The sequence below is a fragment of the Ctenocephalides felis genome, unplaced genomic scaffold (assembly GCF_003426905.1).
Source record: "Ctenocephalides felis isolate EL2017-DRISC unplaced genomic scaffold, ASM342690v1 CF-g0.4_SCAFFOLD_01886, whole genome shotgun sequence".
Taxonomy (NCBI): Eukaryota; Metazoa; Arthropoda; class Insecta; order Siphonaptera; family Pulicidae; genus Ctenocephalides; species Ctenocephalides felis.
In genome coordinates, this window is record NW_020538040.1 from 175,023,929 (window position 1) to 175,046,660 (window position 22,732).

The window sequence follows — 22,732 nt, forward strand, 5'->3', positions numbered from 1 at the left end:
AAAGTCTTTGCAGCAATATGTCTAATTTATAACATGCCCTTAGATTTGCTTTTAGTCCCTGAAAATCAAATATAAGATATATATATATATATATATATATATATATATATATATATATATATATATATAAATCATATACCGGCATTAATTACAATTAAAATTTGAAAACAGTAGTGTGAATCAGTGCTTTGTAAAAAAAAATGTAACATCCTACTTTTGAATCACAAAATATTATTTTATAATTACAAAATAAAATTCTAATTGGACTATAAATTCTACAATCGCCCTTTAATTGACAATAAATAAAATATAATAAATAACTAACAATGAATAGATGCTATTAGTCCATATTAAATTTTTGTAATTTAAAACTAAATTTTCTAATAATTTCCCCTAAAACTTCAATAAACCAATAAATTACTTTAGAGCATTATGGAATTGATTATCCTCTTTAAAAATGGAATTGTAATTGCAATAACATTTAACCATTTCGCTACAAGAACGCTTTTCGCAAGAGTGACACTGCGGTACGAGTCGTGAAGCCGTCCAAGTATTCGTTTTGGGTTCAAAAATTATACTTCTGAGGAACTAGTAATAATATTAATAATTCGATAACGTATTAAAATTGTCGATAATTTCTATAAGCAATAAATATTTAAGCAAAATGCAATAAAGTTTATGTCGCCTTTAGATAGTACCCGTAGACAAAGGTCGTCAAGCAAATGTCGCCTGTAGATAACGCTTGTAGCAAAAAGGTTAATTTTATTTTATTTTTCACTTACTTTCAGTGTTTCTGGTGAAGAATTCTCCAAGATATAACATTGCTGAAATCAAATATAAGTGTTAAAAACAAAAATATATTATATACAATGATTCCCCGCATTACGTACTTTATTCGTTCCTGGAGAAAGTTTGTTGTACGAAAAGTTCGCTATGCGAATAGCGTTTTTCCATACAAATACATAAAAATAAAATTAATTTGTTTTTTATTTTGGAAAATCATTTACTTAAAAAAATTAGATATATTTTACATATAATTACGATATTTAAAAAAATATTACTGATTTACGAAATCAGTTATTATCACAGTCGTGCCGTTTTAGCTTCTGAATTTTTAAAGAAACTGTCGATAGTTTTTTTTCAAAAAGTATATTCACAGCGGAACAAAAATTTCCAAAGTCTTCTCTTTGAATTAATTTGAGCATTTATAGTATTATGACTACAAATGACAACGATTTAGTACGTTGTGTGAAGCAAAGTCGTTGTGTGGAACGTTCGAGACCGAAAAAAAAGTTCCTTATGCGCATCGACCGTTGTGCATGGAGTACGTTATGCGAGGTATCAATGTTCTATATATATATACTATTATGATACGTATTATAAAATATACGATTGTGTAATAGTAACAATAGGTTTCTATATAAAAATATAAAATAGATATGAAATTAAATTTCTGTAAGTAGCAGAGTTCTAGTAGATAGATTGGTAACGATTTTTGATTTTTAATAAATAATTGAATGGGCGATTTTGCTACAGAATTTTCAAGCATTATAATTCATTAATTAAAGCATATGCATTATATAATTAATCATAATAAATTTTAACTTACATTTAAAATTGAAGCTCCCATTTCCAACATATCTGGAACGAATGAACTGTATGTACCACCCACTTCCACTGTCTGAAAATCAAGTGTGCAAAATTTATATACATATATTAGAACGGGTCGAAAAAAGGATCAAAAAAAGTCGCTTAGGCACATATGATTTTCGGATACTGGGGATCAAAATAAGAGACTTTGCTGAAGAAACCATACCTCTAAAATAAATTATGATATCCAGTGCATTGACCCAATAATAAGGGTTAAAATTTGCAAAATTCGATTTTGCAGGCCGCCCCCTCTAACTTTGGAGGGCCGATCCAAGCATGCCCATGGTTCCTCTTTCGGAATCCCTTATCTTTGGGTAAATGCACGGGACATCAGAATTCATTTTAGAGGTATGGTTTCTTTAGCAAAGTACCTAGAATCCGAAAATCGTATGTTTCTAAGTGACCCTTAAATAAAATTATTTATATTCAAAAACAATATACTGATTAAGTACAACAATTGAAACTTGAAAATAGTACGGTGAATCCGTGTGTTGTAAATAAAAAATAGTGACATCTTACTTTCTGGCAAAAGATTATTTTTTATATTTTTTTTATTTCATAACGAATTTGTGATAAATTCCCCAATCCTGAAATATAATATAACTATTATTGAAAATAATTATATTATCATGATACACATTATAAAATATATAATTGTGTAAAAGTAAAAATAAGTTTCTTATATGAAATTATGATTTTTAAAATAGTTGTAATTACAACTATAAGTATTATTTCAATTTAGCCGTCCAAACTGGGATTTCAATAATTCATCCCAGAGTGATAAATATTGAAGAAAATTACGATAAATTTTATATCGTCTTTAGACAACACGCGTACACACAGGTCATTAAACGGATATCGCCTATAGGTAACGCTCGTAGCAAAAAAAATTTATTTTATTTTTTTTAACTATACCTGATAATTTCTTGAAGAAATTTGCGAAGGTTCCTGAAATCAAATACAAATTTTATATTACAAAAATATATTATGTTATTATTAATAAATATATTATATTATAAAATATACGATTTCAATTAGTAGATTGATTGGTAACGACCTCTAATAAGTTGAACATATTTTACGATATTATAATTCGTTAATTAGAGTTCATGAATTAGCTTTAGTTAATGATGTACATACGGCATATGTCTAATATAGTTAATAAAAAGAGTGCGCGTATGGTTCACACGTGATTGAAGTAAAACAATTTTGCTATCGTACGAGTTCGGCATTTAAGTTAAAAATAAATATACCATATAACAATTTTGAATAATGTTTTTAATGTCAAACATTATACATATTTGCTTAATAATAAATTATAAATTATATATTTATAAAAGCATTAAAAATATTTATAATATTTTAAAACATTAATGTAATTAAAGTCATACTTCAAATACAACATGATCGGTTTGTCATTGTAATTTGCATTTAGAACTTGAAACTTTGAAAAGTCAAGTAATTGTTGATTAATAAATTCTATAATATTCGTTTACACTGCGGACAGCTGAAATATAATAATTTTGAGTAATTTCGATAGCACTAGCAATAAATAAATTGCATAGATGTCCTTTATGAAGTATATCTGCATATAAATGATACACAGCCACACAAATTATTGTTGTGCTTGATTTCTTGTTTAGAGTAATAAATCTATCAATTCACTTTTTATTATTTATAATTATTTAGAAAAATATGCTTTTTTGTAATATATTATAAACTCTAACATTTGAACGGGAACAGTTGTTTTACTTATCATGTAATCAAAGCAATCATATTTACGCGACACAACGACCAATCACAATCGACCCGTATAGAAATGATCTCATCGAGAGCGAATGATGAATCATTGGCACTCGACTCGAGCGTAACGCTCTTCCGTTGCATTTTCACAAATTCACACCGTAGTCGCGCCTAAAGAAGTTTTACTTCAATAATAAATACTAACTTACGTTAAATGCAGAACACAATTGGAAAGCTTCTTCCGCTATAGAATCAAATTCATCACGTTCACGAGGTTGTACCTGAAAATCAAAAATATAGAAATTCACACAGATTAAATATTAGGGTGGCCCTTGAAATGGATATATTCGAATTTTTTTTTGTTAATTTTATTTCATTTTTTACTTTACCTGCTGTACTGCTACTGAAGTCGGCATCTCCAAGTAACTCTGAAATGAAATATAAATGTTAGAAACAAAAATATATTGTACGTATTATAAATATACTAAACAACACCCGTACACACAGGCCGTCAAGTGTATATTGACTGTATGTAACGCACGTAGCAAAAAAGTTAATTTTACTTTATTTTTTACTTTACCTGCACTTCTATTCCTGAAGGCCTCGTCAAGGAATTCTGAAATCAAATATAAGTGTTAGAAACAAAAATATATTACTTTGGCACGTATTATAAAATATACGCTTGTTTTAGAGTAAAAATAAGTTTCTATATGAAAATATAAAATAGATATGAAATTAAATGCTATGCATAGCATAGTTCTAGTATATTGATTGCTAACGATTTTTGCTCTCTAATAAATTGGTTGAACGATTTGTCGACGGTACAATTTTCAAATATAATTCATTAATTAAAGCCTATTATTTATATAAATAATAATAATAAATTCGAACTTACATGTGGAAGATTAGCACACACTTCAAAAAGTTGGTACGCAAATGCATCAAATGCATCACCTGGCTGTAAATGAAATATAATGAAATTCATCTATATATATATATATATATATATATATATATATATATATATATATATATATATATTTGAAAACAATATACTGGTATTAATTACAATGATTGAAACCGAAAATAGTAGTGTGAATCAGTGGCTTATAAATAAAACTGTAACATCTTACTTTTTAAAAATGCCTAAGGTAGGCCCAGCCGTTTTGGAAGATCCTGGACAAATAGTGGCATAAATTTCAATTTAGTTTTTCAGAGATCGGAGCGTCCGTTTTGAATGATTTAGAAAATATTTTACTCATATTGGCTGAGAGAAGATTTAATTAGATTTACAGGGGGCAGGTGCAAATTGGTTTTAGAGATCCAATAAAACAAAAGTTTGAAAAAATGCTATTTGACGATCAAAAATGTTCATTAGATATATCAGATAATTTATAGCAATTTTAATATCACCTAAGCCTTCTCTTTATATTTCTATGAGTTCCGTACTAAGATTTATAATGTTCCATCGTTTGAGATTGCGACACGGCGCATACGAGTTCCGATATTTCTTCTATAAAACAGCTACACAGCGCGGTCGCTTCGAAAAAAATTAACAAAATTGTTAGAAGCAATCAAATTTTTTAAAAAATTCTTAAAAGAAATATTTGTTTCAAAATTTTCAAAAAAAATTAAACCCTTAACGATGGCCAGGCCAAACATAAAACGTAAATATTACAGGCATAGCCCGCGTACGATGATTGGGCCAGAAGTAAATATTACGCATTACGGGCACGGCCCGGTACGGTAATCGCAAGTATCACAAAATAGTTATTTATACGAAACTATAAAATAGAAAATTATTTTCATTTTTGTACACTGTGTGGATAAATAGTCACAAACGCTACGTCAGTTCGTACAACTTTAGCCCAATATTTTCGAATCTAAATCGTAAGTTATGGGGTTAAAGCCATAATCTATGTAAATTACGGCACTGGAAATTCCAGATATTTTCTAAGGCACCACTATTTTTCATTTCATCCTCTAATCTGTATTGACATTCTCCACTGTTGGTAAATTTACCATCGGTTCGAGAGTACTGGATCTGTCAGCTAGGGCATATTCTGGCGGTGGATTCTGTAAATATTTTTTTTGATTTACAAAGTTTATTTAGAAATTTTATTAATTTAAATTAAATCATTATTTCATTGCTTACCTCGATCGCCACAGGATAGTCTTGCGAAGTTTCAACCTTTAAAAAATATTTATTATTAAAAAAATAAAAAAGTAAATGTATAACACAATGATAAATTAATACAATTTGTAAATAATCAGAAAAATATGTATTTCTCTTAGTATTTTACATATATATATATGATTGACTTATATATAAACTTTTACCCGCAGGTATATTATAAAATATACAAATATGCAAAATGAAATAGGTATGATAATAAAATATACAGTAGATCTTATTTGTTAACAAAATAGGTTATCTGGTTAAAAGCTACAAATTGGTTACAATCTAAATTAGTACATTATTCTAATGTAAATTAGTACTTATTATCTAAACTAATCTTCTAATTACTAGTTAAACTACTATAATTTTTGTTTGATTTTTCACTCTACCTGCTCTTTTGGTGCTGGAACATCTACCGGGAAGAACTGAAAATATAAAAAAGTGTCTTACTAACTAAACAATAATAATGGAATAAAATATATTATAATAAGAATATAAATGAATATTTAATATGATAATGAAACGTATATAAAAAATTAAAAACAAAACATTTTGTGAGAAATAATGTTGCTCCTCCAATTTCCGCACTCCCTATTAACCAAATCATCTAAGGCAATTTCTGGTAATGATGAAAGCTGTAGGAAATGAAAGATTTAATAAATAAAGCAAAGAAAATAATTTCTTACAAAATTTAGTATGCCAAGTTAATAATTTTTTACGAAGCAAATGATGTGCTACGGAAAGTTCTGTCCGTTTGTGGAATAAAAAAAAATAAGATTATTGAATAAGGTTATTGCCATTATTATTTTTTGGCATTCTGCGGACAATTTATTTACCCCATTTTTGAAAAATGTTCTTTCTTCAGTTGCAAAAATTCTAATCAGTGTTTGTTATCTTGCCCGTCAAAAAAAATATTAGGGACAAAAACAAATGACAATAAGAGGTTCTATGTAATCCATTATAGACCTTATATTACATGGACTGCTAGTCGAGCGCAAAATAAGTGCTCAACCATAGAAGGGTATGTGACGTCACATGTCTGAGCGAACATTGCCGACGACAATCGCGGACTCTCCCGATTGATGTCATATGTCATATGTTTTATTTTAGTAATATAATAGCAATTGCGACGGCTGATAATTTTGTAAGAAATGATATTGATAATATTTTTCCTGTGAAATAAATGTACATAAAATTGAATCCACCTATTAAAATCGGTCTATGTATTTTAAGGCCTATATTAGGCACGTAACATATGATATATGAAATTTGATCAATCGGAGAAATCCCCGATTGTCGTCGGCAATGTTCGCTCAGACATGTGACGTCACATACCCTTTTATGTTTGAGCACTATATATAACGGAAAACATATGTAGTGCAATGTCTATGAATCCACTTTTCGGCCCCAGTTATCGCCTGGTTCAAAAAAAAAACTCAATTCTGTTCTGAAAAAAAAAACAAACATGCAAATATGACAGCTCAATCATCAAATTTTTTCATGTGGATCGTATCTGCAATCATTCCACACCAATCCTATCCTTTCTCCAACAATTCCTTGCCAACATAGTCGTCTATCAAAAATGCTCGCCCGGAATAGAAAGGTCAAAAACGCCTATTTAAATTTTTTTGTATCATCTTTTGCATACCCCATCAAAACCTGTACCTTCACCAAAAACTTCCAATAAATTTCTACATGCATTTCCTACTTTTAAAAACTACAGTGCCGTAAATGAATTATAGTTTTTCAATGACTGATGATGATTTTCTCAAACAATTAATTTTATTAACATACCAGGTTATACTTTTCATCATCCTGAGATTTTGTCACCGTTTCCATTTTTGGTCTTTTGATAGCTGGGGAAGGCTTGTCGATGTTTTGGCCCGCTTTTCCAGTTTTAACATTTGGCTGCTTCTTAGCTGGCATTTTGCGCTAGAAAAATAACCAGATTTATCAAATTTTCGAAAACAAAAAATAATTAAACATTTTATAAATTTTAATTTTTGGTACGGGAAGTTCAAGCAATTTGCCTTAAAGCACAATGCCATGCGCCACTAGTTATTTATTAATAAATTATTAGACTGAATTCAATGAATCTGTATATATTCTCTATATGTCCTGAATTTTACAATATTTACTATTCAAATTGAATGAACCTTAAATCAAAACATCGTTTGTTATAATTAAAATAGCATAAGACAGAATAAACAAATTGCGCAAATTACAAATTTCTAAGTAATATCAATAAGTCAATCCAAAACACAAAATTTATACATATTAAACACACTTACCTTGGCACCACGAGTTCTTTTATTGGGTGCTTTGACATCCACTGCATTCTTAGAGCCATTCTATAAAAGGTAATTTGATAAAAATATAATTATTTTTTGAATTAAATTTAATAAATTAAAATTATAATAATTATTATTAATAATTTTCTTACCTCTAACTTTGCACGATACTTGGCTACAACGTCTTCCGGCAACCGGTGTAACTGTAAGAAAATAAATAAATATATAGATACATACATACACATAAATAAATAAATACATGAATACATATATACATATATATTCATGTCTGAGTTGATAGTCAGGAAAAGGCAATGTCTTAGTTGTTCGATCGAGCGTTTTACATATAAAAACTAACTTCCAATTGGTCCAAATGTCAGAATTTTCTTTTAGTATTCGCCTGTGTGTTAAAAAAGGGCTATCATAAAGTTACATTTACTATTTGACATTTACGACATTTGGAGGTTAGGTGTTATGTAAGAAATGCTCGATCGAATAACGATCGACTACAAACTCATACGATTATAGACTCAATTTACAAGTGCTTCTGACAAAAAATTAGTGATATGAATTCATATGAAAGTTGTTGAAAACCATATAATGGAACGTATTTAGTTTTGAAGTGTAGTTATTTTTATAATTTTCAAGCTTTTACTTTTTTTAAACATGTTCAATTTAACGCCCATTCGTCGGAATAAAGAAATGAGTTAAGAAAAAATTATTTTCTTATACTTTTTGACACTTGATGTGAGTCATCATTAAGCAATCACTAGGTCAAAATCATAAAACTTATATATCTTAATCAAAATAAAAAAAAATTCACAGAAATTAACATGATCAATCTACTCCGAAAAAGTTCAAAACCAATGTCGACATTAATATTTACATACTATTAAAGATTGATAAATTTGTAACGAAATAAGATATATGAAATTTAAAATTAGTCGATAATAATAACGCTAACTGAAAATTTAACATAGAGCAATTTTATAGAAATGACGCGTCTGCACACTCCTGTTTACTGTGTCAAAGAAAAATAATCCGTTGAAAAACGCGCTTCATAGATAGTCGAAGTAGTTGATTTGTTCAATAAATTTTTATCTCATAAAAGTTTTGTATGGCCTTTTTAAATTGTATATATATAGTTTCATATAAAACATTAAGTTGAATTAAAAGAAAATAAAAATAATAAAAATTAGGATAGGATAAAGAATTAAGTAAATTAAAAATAATTGTTTGTTCACTTACCACAACCGAAACTTCCTTTAGATCACTGGCAGATATCTGAAAACAAATTCAATTAAAATTAAATATTATTTTCATTTAAATAAACTATATATAATTTTTTAATATATATATATATATATATATATATATATATATATATAAATTATTATCAATGCTAACCTGCACGTGCTTCTTGTTCTTGGTGTTGACCTTACGAGTTGTAACTCTCTTCTTAGCAAGTTTAATCTTTGGAGTACGATCCTATTAAACATAGAAATTTTAAATACTATGTAAAATGTGCCAGAGGTAGTTTATAGGCCATTTGAGTACTACGTTAACATAATTTTGAAATCTTTCAATTCCTTCATCCCCAAATAGGCAAAAGTGAACAAAGGACAAACAGTAGGAAAATGAGATTATGAAAAATAGTAATCAAATAGAAGAAACCCCGCCTTAATTAGTGCCTACTTAATACATCAATGAACTTTTTATCAACTAACAATAATTACCGAAAGTTTATACACAGCATCAGAAGCGCTTTTCTGAAAGAAAGAAAGAAAAATAAAAAATAAAATAATTATAATGTAAATCAATAAGTAATAATATATCACGCATTAAATTTTTAGTTGCAGCACTTTCCTCTCACCTTTGTTCTTTTTCCTGATTTTATTTTGGATTTGGCTCCTTTGCCAGTGGTCGGCATTGAAACTTCCTAAATTTATTTAGTAATTTATATAAGTTAACTTTGGTAGTAGTCAAAGGGTTAAAAGAATTGTAAAAGTCACATAAACATCAGTTATAATAATTTTATTTCGCAACTGACCTCCGAAAAATTAGATTTTTTCAAAATCGTCTTCAACACCGGTGGTACACTTGATGCAGAAGAATCCTGAAGAATTTTGAAAAATTTAATTTGGAAAATCAAAAAAACATACAATAATAATTTTATATCTCATTTACCCTTGGTTTCATAACATATCTGCCTGGAGTTGTTGGTTCATATTCAGTTACAGTGAAGCCCTTGAAATGCAATTATAAATTTTAAATACGTGGTAAATGTATTTTTTATTGTTGGCAATATACATATAATTGTTTTATTTTGTTTGAATTGACCTTGGAAAGTGACTTCGTGAAAACAGTTGCTTGTTCTCATATATAATTGTTAAAATTTAAAGTTTTTGATATAGAAATTAGGTATATATTTAACTTCCCGTAGGATAAGTACAGCAAAAAATTAAGTGAAAATTTTTACTTTTAAAAAATGCATGTATATATGTGTCTATGTGTTTGTATGTGCGGATACAAATTTTCGTTGACGATTACGAAAGCACGGATTAGCCGATATGAATGATTCAAAAAACATTCGATTCCTATTTATAGGGAGATGTGCAAATTAGTTTTTGGAAAAGGCAAGTCTAGCCGTTTTGAAGATACAGAGAAAAAAATGCAAAAAATGGCAAATTAGTTTTTGAGAGAATAAAGCATCCGATTTGATTGATTCAAAAAACATTTTACTTGTATTTACAAAAGATCAAATTAAAAAGGTTAAAAAATGTATATCATTTGCCGGACATCAAAATTCATTTTAGAGGTATGATTTTTTCAGCAAAGTATCTTATTTTGATCTCATTGCAAATCATATGTGCGTATGTGACTTTTAAACCCGCCATAATATTATATATATATATATATATATATATATATATATATATATATGTATATATATTAAGGTGGTCCTTAAAATGGTCATTTGCGAATTTCCTTGCTCCCAGGGCTCAAATGGTTCCAAATCGATAAAAAATAATTCTTTAAAAGTTTAGCTCTTAATATTGTCTTTTAGATAGAGCGCAATTCAATCAAAGTTGGAAATAGCATGGAAAAATTTTCAAAAATTTTAAAAATGTTTTTTAGATGTAATTTAGCGAACAAATGAATTAATAAAACTTATTCATTTGTCGCTAAGTTATACCTAAAACATTTTTTTTAATTTTCAAAATTTTTTCCATGCTCTTTCCATACGAAGTTTGATTGAACGTTAATATTAAGAGCTAAAACTTTCCGAGAATTGTTTTTTATCAATTTGGAACCATTTGAGCCACTGGGAGCAAGGAAATTCGAAAATAACCATTTTAAGGACCACCCTAATATATATATATATATATATATTATATATATATATATATATATATATATATATATATATATACATATATATATATATATATATATACATATATATATATACATATATATATATATATATATATATATATATATATACTAGCTGACCCGACAGACGTTGTTCTGTACCTACGTCTACAATTTTTCAATATTTTATACTAATATTTACTGCTTAGTTAAAAATAATAATTACTGTTTTTTGAATTACTATTTACACCAATATATAAGTGATGTTGAATGTAAAACTGTTTCAAATAAAATGATTGTTCTCAATTCCCACAGTTAACACTTTAATTATTTATTTAACAAATATTAAAAAATGTTCAATAAAATTGTATATTAAAAATTATACACTGCGATTTATAGAACAAATTTATTTCCAATAGCTCAATTTATTTTATTGCATTTAAGGGTTATATAGTATTTTTAGCCATACCTGTAGATGTGGATGTATAAATGAATGATTTTTTGTTTATTCACGACTAAAACATTGATTTTCCAAATTTATCACACTAAAAATGATCGTCTGCCTTTTTGATTTATGGTCTTAGCATAAGATACTCATGTTGAAAATTGAAATCTTTTAAAAAGTACAACAAATTCAGAAAGAATTAATATATAGCATTCGCGGCAAAGGTGCAATATCACCTTTTATTTTTCTCACCCAAAATAATTGCTTCAATAATGTTGCCTATAATTTTTATAATTTTGTACCATATTTTAACTGGCTTTAAGTAATTTTAATATCTAAATTGCATTTTTTTCTCTAATAAATCAATATACATTATTGCTTAAGTTTATATTTGAAGTGAATTAATTTGTCAAATTCTGTTCACATGTGCTCTATTCAACTTACGATCAACAAAATTATTGCTCTGTAATTTTTTTTTACTGTGCTCCAATTTACTTGATATTTTGGAAATAGGCTAATCTTTATCTTAATTTCAATGTTTTTAACAATTTGCACTCCGTCACCATCCACAGCATTAATTGGATTATTACTCTTTTAATTCTGATTTTATCAGAACTTGTAATACACTATTTTAAAGGTGATTAAATGAGCTACAACTTTCTCTATCATTAATTTTACCGTAACTTCTCTCATTGTAAAACGGCGAAGGGTTAAAGGGCTCGAAAGACCTCTGGTTGGACAGCTCCTTAATTAATCATACATCTATCAATATTTGTGTAACGAAAAAATAATAAACAATAATAATTAGTCAAAAAAATACCTCGAATTTTCTTATATATATATACTTTTATACGTTTTCTTTCAGAGGTATTATGATGAGAAATTGGTTGTTTTTTTTAAAATGTTTTTTTTTTCATGAAATCATGAGTTTTTTAAGAATCATTTGTACTAAAGTTGTGGTATTTTCTAGAATCCATCAAGATCTCTTAAACCAAGTTAATTCTAGATTGAATACGATTATTTTTAATTTTGGTGGATATGGCACTCAAAGTATTTGATTTAAATGAAAAAAAAAACATTGCATGCGTCCTTTATCTGCATGATAGCTCACTCATTTTACACGCAGAAGTACTCATTTTAAAGCTTATTTTGAGCACTATAAAAACCCATTTTCATATCTAGCCTAATAATGTTCCTAAAACACTATAAAATAACGATTTATTAAGATTTTAATTGATATAATTCTGTTCATTACATGATTTTTGTTAAAATGTATATTTTTGAAGGTGTTAGCAACAAATGATGAAAAACGCAAAAAAGAAACAAATATTCAGTAGCCAGTAACTTGAAAAGTATTTCCTTTTTTGAAAAACATTATTAAATATTTTTCTCGTATAATTAGTTCTTTTATCGATACCCAACGTTATTTTGAAAAAAGTAAAATTACACCACTGAAAAGAAATGTCATCCACCCGAGAAATGGTAAAGGAGTCTAAATTGTTTTCACTTCTGAACAGTAAGATGAACCTAGTTCCAAAATTCCAAACGAATTGGAAAATAGTAAAAATTTCAGACCCAAAGCGCTCCATTGAGTAAATATTCCGTACCCAATGACAAACATATGAATTTTTGACACAATGAAACTTCTAAATAATTTTTTTTGTATTGTGACTTAGTATAGTAAGGCAAAACGACTGCAAATTGAATATGTTTGAGCGCAATCACTTATGGCTCGCTCCTTTGCGCGAATTCGTATGGCGAATCTGTTCGCAAAGTGCGCAAACAAAATTATTGCAAGCAAAAGCGCACGTCAGACGCATGCGCAGACTGCATCACTTGTCAAATGCATGTTATATTATTTGCATCTTATATTAATTTAATTTTTGGCACATCTCAGCTGCTTTTCGGCATTAATAATGTAGACACTACATTTTCCTTATTCATAATTATGAATTTATTATATTCTAATATTGCCTTAGCCTATAAGTGAATAGAAATGTTTGGCAAATGACAGTCCTCAATTGTTTTTAATGTCAAACTAAGCTTCAAATATTTTCAAGGGCAAACAATGATAAGCGGTTTTTTGTAATTTTTTCTATTTATTTCTACAATTTAACTATATTTCTATGAATCAAAACATTCTAAAAAATTTCCCGAACAAACTTTAGGAAGATTCATGAAAATCCGAATTATAGTTTAGGAGGAAATATGAAACTTACATTGTTACAGAAGAATTTTATATATAAGATATATATATATATATATATATATATATATTTTGTATGATTCTGAATTTGATGTTGACATATGTATTAACAAAGTCTAATAATCGGGCATAACATCAATAAAAAACATGAATTTCTTTCAAAAATTTATTTTAAATCCATACGTTTCGGAAAAAAATAAATTTTTGAAAGAAATTCATGTTTTTTATTGATGTTATGCCCGATTATTAGACTTTGTTAATATATATATATATATATATATATATATATATATATATATATATATATATATATATATATATATAGGGTGGTCCTTAAAATGGTCATTTTCGAATTTCCTTGCTCCCAGGGGCTCAAATAGTTCCAAATTGATAAAAAACAATTCTCTGAAAGTTTTAGCTCTTAATATTAACGTTTATATAGAGCGCAATTCAATCAAAGTTTGTATGGAAAGAGCATGGAAAATTTTTTGAAAATTAAAAAAAAATGTTTTAGGTATAACTTAGCGACAAATGAATGAGTTTTATTCATTCATTTGTTCGCTGAATTACATTTAAAAAACATTTTTAAAATTTTTGAAAATTTTTCCATGCTATTTCCATACAAAACTTTGATTGAATTGCGCTCTATCTAAACGTTAATATTAAGAGCTAAAATTTTCAGAGAATTGTTTTTTATCTATTTGGAACCATTTGAGCCCCTGGGAGCAAGGAAATTCGAAAATGACCATTTTAAGGACCACCCTAATATATATATATATATATTATGGTACTTTAAATTTTTATGAAGTCATTATTTTTGCATTTACTAGGTGCGTAATTGAATTTTGGACTGAGTACTAAAATGTATTGGATATTTTCTGGAATATATAGGTTTTATTTATTAGCCATTTGTCTATCGAAAATTTAGAAACATGAAATGGATAATTTTTATCTCGATTTTGTATAAGATTTTTTAATTTCTGTATTTGTTCATTTTTAATAATATAAAAGTGTTTATCGTATTTTGTATTTTCGAATACTAAAAACTTGTTAAAAGTATTTTTATCTATTGTTTTTCGGAGTGTATTTATTATCTGATCTATTCGTGTTTTTTTATTTTTTATGTCCATAAAAGAATTATTTATTTCTAATTTAAATACTGAATTTTGTAAGTATATTTGCCGCTCAATTTTATATATATTTGAAGTTTTTTTGGAAAAACTGTTTGTTAATAATATTAGTTATGAAATTCGGTACAATCCATTTATTTTTATAGTGTAATAAAAATATTTTTTTATTGATGGCTTTTGCATATTTAATATTGAGTTTTGAAAATGTGTTCTTCAGAGTCGATAATAGTTTCCAATATATATATTTATATATAAATTGTTATTGATGCTAACCTGCATCTGTCTCTTTGTCTTAGGACAGTCGTCTTCACGGAATCGTACCCGCTTTTTGCCTGGTTCAATCCGTGGACGACAATCCTATTGAATATAGAAATTTTAAAATATGTCAGAGGTAGTTTATGAACCATTTGAATATTACGTAAGCGTAATTTTGGAAATTTGTATGAAAAAATTTTCAAAAATTTTAAAAATGTTTTTTAGATGTAATTTAGCGAGCACATGAATGAATAAAACTCATTCATTTGTCGCTAAGTTATACCTAACACATTTTTTTTTAAATTTTCAAAATTCTTTTCATGCTATTTCCATACGAAATTTGATTGAACTGCGCACTATATAAAAGTTAATATTAAGAGCTAAAATTTTCAGAGAATTGTTTTTTATCAATTTGGAACCATTTGAGCCCTTGGGAGGAAGGAAATTCGAAAATGTCCATATTAAGGACCACCCTAATATATATATATATATATATATATATATATATTACTAATGCTAACTTGTGTACTCCTCAGGTTCTCTTCGCAAAACCTAACCCTCTTCTTCGGTGGTTCATTCGTCTCCTTCGCTGGTTCAATCGTCTCCTTTGGTGGTTCAATTGCCTTTGGACGCCCAAACTATTGAATATAGAAATTTTAAATATTAGGTAAATTATGTCAGAGGTTATTTATAGGCCATTTGAGTATTCAGTAAGCATAATTTTAAAATTTGTAATTTCTTCATCCCAAAATCAGCAAAAGTAAAAGAAATTCTAATGACCGGGTTCTAGGCATATTGTTCTGCTTAATTTTGAAGTCAAACAGTAGAAAAATGAGATTATGAAAAATTGTAACTATGTAAAAAGAATATTGCCTTAATTAGTGCCTACTTAATACATCAATGAACTTTTTATATATCAACCATAATTACCAAAATTTTATTCAAAGCCCTTACTCCAGTGTACTCGTGTATTACGTGCTGTAAATGTAAGTGATACTTAAATAAAATTAAATAATTATATTGACCATGCAAATTATTAAGTACTAATATATATTCCACATTACATTGTTACAATTTCTAGTAGCAGCACTTTCCTCTCTCACCTTTGTTCTTTTTTTCTTGATTTATTTTGTCTTTGGCACCTTTGCTAATTATCGGTATTGAAATTTCTTAAAATTATTTAGGACTAGTTAACTTTGGTAGTTGTAAAACATGAGAAATGTAGAAGTAACATAAAAATCGATTATATAGTTTTGCAACTGATCCATGAAGATTTCGACTTTTTTGGAAATGAGTTCTTTACCACGTTTTCCAACATCAGTGGCACGCGTGATTATTTAATTTTGTGAAATCAAATTTAGCAAATCAAAATTAACCGTAATAATTTTATCTGACTTACCATTGGTTCAATAATAAATCTCCATGGACCTGGTCGGTTCCCTGATACAGAAATTCCCTTGAAATGCAATTATGAATTTTAAATATCTAGTAAGTGGGTTTTATTACTGTTGAGGATATACATGTAATTGTTTTATTTTGTTTGAACTGATCTTAGAAAGTGGCTTCGTCAAAACATTTGCTTGTTTTCATATTTAACTGTTAAAATTTAAAGTTTTCGATATAAAAATTAGCTATATGTTCAACCTCCCGTAGGGCAATTTATAGTATAGCAAAAAAAATCAAAAACAAAAATTTCTGCATGGTTTCACCTTTGAAAAAATTGATGTGTATGTATGTATGTGCGAAGATACAGGGCAAAAAATGCAAAAAATTGCTATTTAGGTTATGAGAGAACAAAGCGTCCGATATGAATAATTCAAAAAAAAACATTTCATTTGAATTGACTAAATAAAACACTGTTTTTTTTTTTGGAAGACAGATCCAGCATTTCGTAGATCCAACGAGAAAAAAGATTTTAAAAAAATTATTTAATTCAAACCTGTATTAAAATAACAAAACAAGATCAATGTTTTGGAATTATAGTATTATAAAAAATCTTACCGATCTAACAATTGCTGAGGAATTTGTGCCATTCACCGTTGGCGGGTATGCCTGTAATTTAAATTAAATTATATTTGAACATACATATTTTTTCTTGAATTAGTTATTAATAAAGTATTCAAAAAAATCCTGGCAAACTTTCTATGAAAATTCTTTTTATATGGTGGTAAATTCAGATTTGATTGGATAAGCAGTTTATAAAAAAATCTACGGTTCTAAAAAAAATACACTAATTTAAAAATGTGTGTGAGAGTTAATTACATTTCTTAATACTATATATAAACGTTAAATTCAAAAGCTTAAAAAAAACAGGATTTTGTATGAAAGGCATTACAATTTTCTAATCATTCAGCTTTAGAAAGACTTTTATTGAATATACAGTACCCTTGTTTCAATAATGAATCTCCATGGGCCTGGTCTGTTCTCTGCTGTAGAAATTCCCTTGAAATGGAATTACAAGTTTTAAATATGTGATAAATTATTTTATTACTGTTGAGTATATACATATAATAGTTTTATTTTGTTTTAATTGATCTTGAAAAGTGGCTTGGTCAAAACCGTTGCTTGTTTCTATATATAACTGTTAAAAATTAAAAATTTTGATATAAAATTTAGTTATATGTTTAACTTCCCGTAGGGTAATTTATAGTAAAGCAAAAATATCAAAAACAAAAATGTTTGCATATTTTTAGCTTTTAAAAAAATTTATATATGTTTGTGTGTATGTGTATGTATGTATGTGCGGATACAAATTTTCGTTGACGCTTCCGAAAGCACGGGTCGAAAAACATCTAATTCCTATTTATATGGAGAAGTTAGTTTTTGAAAAAAGCAGGCCTAGCCATTTCGAAGATACGGGGAAAATGCAAAAAATGGCAATTTAGGTTTAAAAATAGCTAAAAACTTGCAACTATGACTCTGTAAAATCATTGTATATTAAACTTCAAAGCTGTATTAAAAAAACGAATCAAAATCAATTTACTATAAAATTATAGTATTATAGAAAACTTACTGGTCTAACAACTCCTGAGGGACCAGCGGTGGAATCATTCCCATTCATACTAGTAGGGTTTACCTTTAATTTAAATAAAATTATATTTGCACATACTTATGTTTTCTTAAATTATTATTAATATAATTTTCAAAGAAACCCTGGAAAACTTTCTATCATAATTCTTTTTATATGGTAGTAAGTAAATTCAGATTTGATTGGATAATAGTCCAGTCATTTGGCTCAAAACAGCTGTTGCCAGTATATTACTCCGGAAATTCTGAAAATAGGTAATTTTATAGATTTCAATGTGAGGGTTTCTTACAAATTCTAACTTTGCCGCCTCTAATTTTTACGCCAAGTCGCCGCCATATTGAAAAAATGGCGCCAAAAAAAGTTTTTTAACAGTATCCCATTTCCCGCTCATTCGACGATAGAAGTTGTTACGTACGAATCAAACTAGAGAAAATTTCCTACAATTCATTCAATAACCGTTTTTTTTTTTGTAAAATCGATAGTTTTAGAGTACGGTCGCCCTAAAGTCTTTCCACATTCTTCTAATAAATAAATATTTTTAATGTTAAATTATGCAAAAAAGATCTAGAAACAAAATAATTTAAATGTAGGTTTTTTTTGTTGATAATTGAACACTAATGGCAAAATAGCTATAAAGGAAATTAAACTAGAGCAAAATTTCTATAAATTATTCAATATTTTTTATTTTATTAAACTAACAGTACTTTTTTATTTTTATTTAATATTATTCTGCTATCTGTTCTTTTATGAACAATAAGCAGATAAATATCTTATAATATAAAACACTAAAACAGTACATTCAGAATATCAAAAAATTCTTATTATCTTGTTAGACATATTGTACTTATAAATTTCTGAATATTTTACTAGAGATCAAAATTGTTAGTAATTTAGAAAATATAAAAATAAAAACATATTATTATACATTACTAGCAAACCCGACGAACTCCGTTTCGCCACCAGATGGTTTCGTAAGAAAGATCAAGAAATTTTTTGTTTGTTTTATATTTGAAAAGAAAAAAATTGATTTTATTATACAGCAGTAATGAATTTATTTCGATTACAAAAATGAAGTGTTTTCTAGTTGAACTTCTCTAAGTAAATGAAAGTGAATCCGCAAATTATCCGTTTCATTAAAGTGCTCTTTGGTAAACCACATTTGTTGTTTTTTGGTCTGACGTTAACAGAAACAAAGCGGATGGTTTTCCAACTCGTGAACAGGCAACGTATAACTGCCCATGTGAAAAACAATGATTTTTAAATAATCTATTTGAAATTTATCCCGCAAACACTAAGCGATTGGCCTTGCGACTTGTTAAAGCGAACGCAAGGCGAACTGGAAATTGCAATCGTTTGAAGTCAAACGGAAGACCAGTCAGAATCATTGGTATGTCATGAAATCGCCAGCAATTTTTGATTGAGTGATGAAATTCAGTGCGTGTACATCATTATTCTTTGCGGTAAGAATTGCTCGTTGACTTAACCAAGCATAATTCTGATAATTCTCACTAATGTCATTACTCGGATTTTTAATTACGGTGCGTAAAGTTCCAGCAATTTGCATTAGGGCACGTTGCTATGAACCACTAATTTTCTTAGCTATAAACATTGCGGAGCCCGAGAACTTTCCAACGAATGCAAAATTGTCGAAATCGGTTCGTGCGTTCTGGAGTTATTTCGTCAGGAAGGAAAACCCGACTTATTTTTATATATATAGAGGATTATTATGATTTCTTAATCATTTCATCATTTTCCTCTATAATCAAATTGAAAACCGTAATAATTTCCATAACATTTTTAGATACGACAGCGAATCGCACAGATTTTATCTCATAATTCACGTAAAAAGATGAGTGATAGGGTGCAATGAAATGTACATTATATCATACAACCTGTTAATAAAAATACGCACACACATGTCGCTATATCATACGCGCATTGCCGTTTTGTGTGCCGAAAGAATGGGGTCCCTCGCGCCCGTTTCGAGCCCGAGCCGAAATTCAAACCGGCTAACACATGGCAACGCATCGGGCGACCGCCGACAAACAATGCCCCGTAAGAATTGGATAATGGGCAATATGTTGGCCGCGAAATACACAACCGAAGGGCTCGGCGGGGGAATGATTCAGGGCACTCGATAAATGTACTTGAAAAAATTTAACACGCGAATTTTTAGAATAATTCAATAAAATATGAGATATTTTGTATTAGAATTGTTCTGATAATAATCAGTTATTATAACGATATATTTTTAAAATAGTGCAGCAATTCTATAATTAGGCGCTATTTTAACTTGAAAACACATTTTTAAGGGGGGAGCCTGTTTTTAACTTCCCGTAGGGCAAGTCATAGTAATCGCAAAAAAATGGAAAATTAAAATTTTTATATATCTTTACGTTTCAAAACCTTCTGAACATTTTGGCATACCTTAGAAAAAATTGATGTATGTGTGTTTGTGTGTGTGTGTGTGTGTGTGTGTGTGTGTGTATGTGTGTGTGCGTGTATGTATGTGTGTGCGGATACAAATTTTCGTCGATGATTTCGGGAACACGGATGAAACGATTTGAATAATTCACAAAACATTCGATTGGTATTGATAAGGAGACGTGCTGATTAGTTTTTGGCGAAGGCAGGTCTACCCATTTTGAAGATACGGGGCAAAAAGTGCCGAAAATGGAAACTCGGTTTTTAAGAGAACGGAGCGTCCGATTTTAATAATCCAAAAAACATTTTACTTGTATTAACAAGATGAAGAATTGATTTAAAATTTTATTGAGGGCAGGTCTAGCGGTTTCGCACGCCTAGTGAAAAAAGTAAAAAAAAAAAATAATTTTTTGTCAAATTTTTAGTTTCTCAAAAATCTAATTTGTTCGAAGTAAATTTTTTTCAACAATGTTAATCTATTTAGAAAAATAATAATTTTTGGTACGGGAAGTTCCAGCAATTTGCCTCAAGGTACGATGCCATGCGCCCCACTAGTTTATATATTTTTTTTCACAAAAATGTCTCACAAAACTAGTGAAGAATATATAGCTAAAACTTCAGGACCAAATTCAAATTATTTTCAAAGTTACAGAAGAAATAGTGAGCAAGTGTCGAGCATGTATATGAGCGGAATGAAAACATCAATGCTCGATTTCTCGGCTTTTAATTTTTACGTTTTTACCTAATTGACGAGAAAGATACCAACAAAACTGAACGTCCTATCGAAACTAGACAAAATAGATAATATTCAGGATTAAAATCTCTTCTAGTTGAACCTGAAAAACCTTATAAAAAAAGTTATATTTAACCCACATTTTAAGTAATCTAAGTGATTTTTTTTTTATCAAAAAACATGATTTTTTTAAGTTGGTGAAATTCTCGTTTAACTAGAATCTATACTAGTAAAACTATAAATTTGTTTTTTTTTTGGTTCGGATCAAAATGTGACCTGCATCTTTCACGCCAAATAACATCTGCACGCTCCTGGCGCATGGGCAAAATGCTTGTACCCGACATATTATGACATATATTTTAATGAAAAAATTTGAGAAAAATGTTGAAATACATAACAATGAAATCTATTAAATATTTACTACTTTCCTTAAAAATTTCTCCAAAAAAGCGATTTTTTAAATCTCTAAAGCAGGCTCCCCCCTTAACTACTGTGGTAAAAGTTATAGTAATAGCAAAAAATCTTACCGTTCCACCAACTCCTGAAGGACCAGCGGTGGAATCATGACCATTCGTAGTAGTTGGGTTTGCCTTCAATTTAAATCAAATTATATTTAAACATGCTTATTTTTTCTTGAATTATTATTAATATAATTTTCAAAAACAAAAAAAAACTGGCAAACTTTCTGTGATAATTCTTTTTGTATGGTGATAAATTCAGATTTGATTGTATACCCCTTACTACCCCTTTAACTTTCCGTAAAATAGAAGTTATAGTAATCGCAAAAAATCTTACCGTTGTACCAACTCCTGAGGGACCAGCGGTGGGTTCAGAGCCATTCACAGCAGCAGGTTTTGCCTTTAATTCAAATCAAATTATGTTTGAACATACTTATTTTTTCTTAAATTATTATTAATATTATTTTCAAAAGAAAAAAAAACTGGCAAACTTTCTATGATAATTCTTTTTGGATGGTGGTAAATTCAGATTTGAACTTCATTTGACTTTTCAAGTCATTCTAAACCGTTTGAGATCAAATTTGGAAGAGTATGTGTATGTATGAACGAGAGGCCATTTTTAACCTTTCGTCAATATTTTTTCCAAAACGGTTGCACTAATGTCAAAAATTTAGAAGCTAATTGAGGAAATTCGGTACGCACTCGCGTTGATTATGGATAGTCAAGCAGAATATAAAATAATTCTTCCAGGCTATGAACTGATTTATCATGGCTTTTCTCAAGGTTTTTCCAATCAATTTCCAAAAAGTTATTAC

General features: G+C 28.4%; 1 protein-coding gene across 1 annotated transcript in view; it reads right to left on the reverse strand.

Annotated features, from left to right (window-relative positions):
• Nucleotides 1-22,732, reverse strand: part of LOC113376290 (titin homolog) — an 89,162-nt gene that overhangs the window by 15,402 nt on the left and 51,028 nt on the right. Inside the window, exons 4-26 of the mRNA XM_026616195.1 lie at nucleotides 22,255-22,317; nucleotides 21,987-22,049; nucleotides 18,288-18,350; nucleotides 17,276-17,326; nucleotides 16,674-16,730; nucleotides 15,796-15,912; nucleotides 15,293-15,376; nucleotides 10,051-10,110; nucleotides 9,914-9,979; nucleotides 9,737-9,802; nucleotides 9,600-9,632; nucleotides 9,271-9,351; nucleotides 9,112-9,147; nucleotides 8,016-8,066; nucleotides 7,864-7,923; nucleotides 7,367-7,504; nucleotides 5,549-5,584; nucleotides 5,416-5,469; nucleotides 3,974-4,009; nucleotides 3,783-3,821; nucleotides 3,603-3,674; nucleotides 2,566-2,598; nucleotides 1,610-1,681 (exon numbers count right to left, since the gene is read on the reverse strand). Of these exons, the coding sequence (XP_026471980.1) occupies nucleotides 1,610-1,681; nucleotides 2,566-2,598; nucleotides 3,603-3,674; nucleotides 3,783-3,821; nucleotides 3,974-4,009; nucleotides 5,416-5,469; nucleotides 5,549-5,584; nucleotides 7,367-7,504; nucleotides 7,864-7,923; nucleotides 8,016-8,066; nucleotides 9,112-9,147; nucleotides 9,271-9,351; nucleotides 9,600-9,632; nucleotides 9,737-9,802; nucleotides 9,914-9,979; nucleotides 10,051-10,110; nucleotides 15,293-15,376; nucleotides 15,796-15,912; nucleotides 16,674-16,730; nucleotides 17,276-17,326; nucleotides 18,288-18,350; nucleotides 21,987-22,049; nucleotides 22,255-22,317 (1,431 nt within the window). The remainder of the gene's footprint in view (nucleotides 1-1,609; nucleotides 1,682-2,565; nucleotides 2,599-3,602; nucleotides 3,675-3,782; nucleotides 3,822-3,973; nucleotides 4,010-5,415; nucleotides 5,470-5,548; nucleotides 5,585-7,366; nucleotides 7,505-7,863; nucleotides 7,924-8,015; nucleotides 8,067-9,111; nucleotides 9,148-9,270; nucleotides 9,352-9,599; nucleotides 9,633-9,736; nucleotides 9,803-9,913; nucleotides 9,980-10,050; nucleotides 10,111-15,292; nucleotides 15,377-15,795; nucleotides 15,913-16,673; nucleotides 16,731-17,275; nucleotides 17,327-18,287; nucleotides 18,351-21,986; nucleotides 22,050-22,254; nucleotides 22,318-22,732) is intronic.